Source organism: Nanorana parkeri, unplaced genomic scaffold, assembly GCF_000935625.1.
Source record: "Nanorana parkeri isolate BGI_ZX_2015 unplaced genomic scaffold, ASM93562v1 scaffold4055, whole genome shotgun sequence".
Taxonomy (NCBI): Eukaryota; Metazoa; Chordata; class Amphibia; order Anura; family Dicroglossidae; genus Nanorana; species Nanorana parkeri.
The window spans coordinates 7,569-7,969 of record NW_017310322.1 but is presented as its reverse complement, the minus strand read 5'-3'; the positions used below and the strand labels follow the sequence as shown (position 1 = coordinate 7,969).

The following is a 401-nucleotide window of genomic DNA, read 5'->3' as shown; positions in this document are numbered from 1 at the left end:
CGTGCGAGGGGGCGGGTCTGAGCGGCCAGGAATTTGTTATATCTGATACTTAGCACCATAGTATTCGGGTATTATTGATCAGCGCGGTGCGTCCGTTCTATTTATATGATTAGCGCGGCGGCTTTCCATCCTTTTATATTGATGACTTTGAGGGCGCGTCCGCAGCGCAGAATTTTCTCATGTTCGCCGTCATGGAGTCTTTCTTCTATTGATGATGATGATTTGTGTGTGTGTAGATGAGCCCATCCAGCCCATAGACCCGGCTGCCTGGGTGTCTCATTCGGCAGCGATGAGTGGCTCGTACCCGGTGTATCCTGGCAGCGCATCGATGAGCAGCATGACTTCCAGCACTTCCGTGACGGAGACAGAGCGTGAGTTGGCAGGTTGGGGGCTCGTCCGGG

The 401-nt window shown here is 53.6% G+C and overlaps 1 protein-coding gene across 1 annotated transcript in view; it reads left to right on the top strand.

Moving 5' to 3' along the window:
• DVL2 (dishevelled segment polarity protein 2) overlaps positions 1–401 on the top strand; it is a gene marked incomplete at its 5' end in the record, with an annotated part of 23,475 nt that overhangs the window by 16,153 nt on the left and 6,921 nt on the right. The window contains one exon of the mRNA XM_018575520.1: positions 166–371. Within this exon, the coding sequence (XP_018431022.1) occupies positions 166–371 (206 nt within the window). The remainder of the gene's footprint in view (positions 1–165; positions 372–401) is intronic.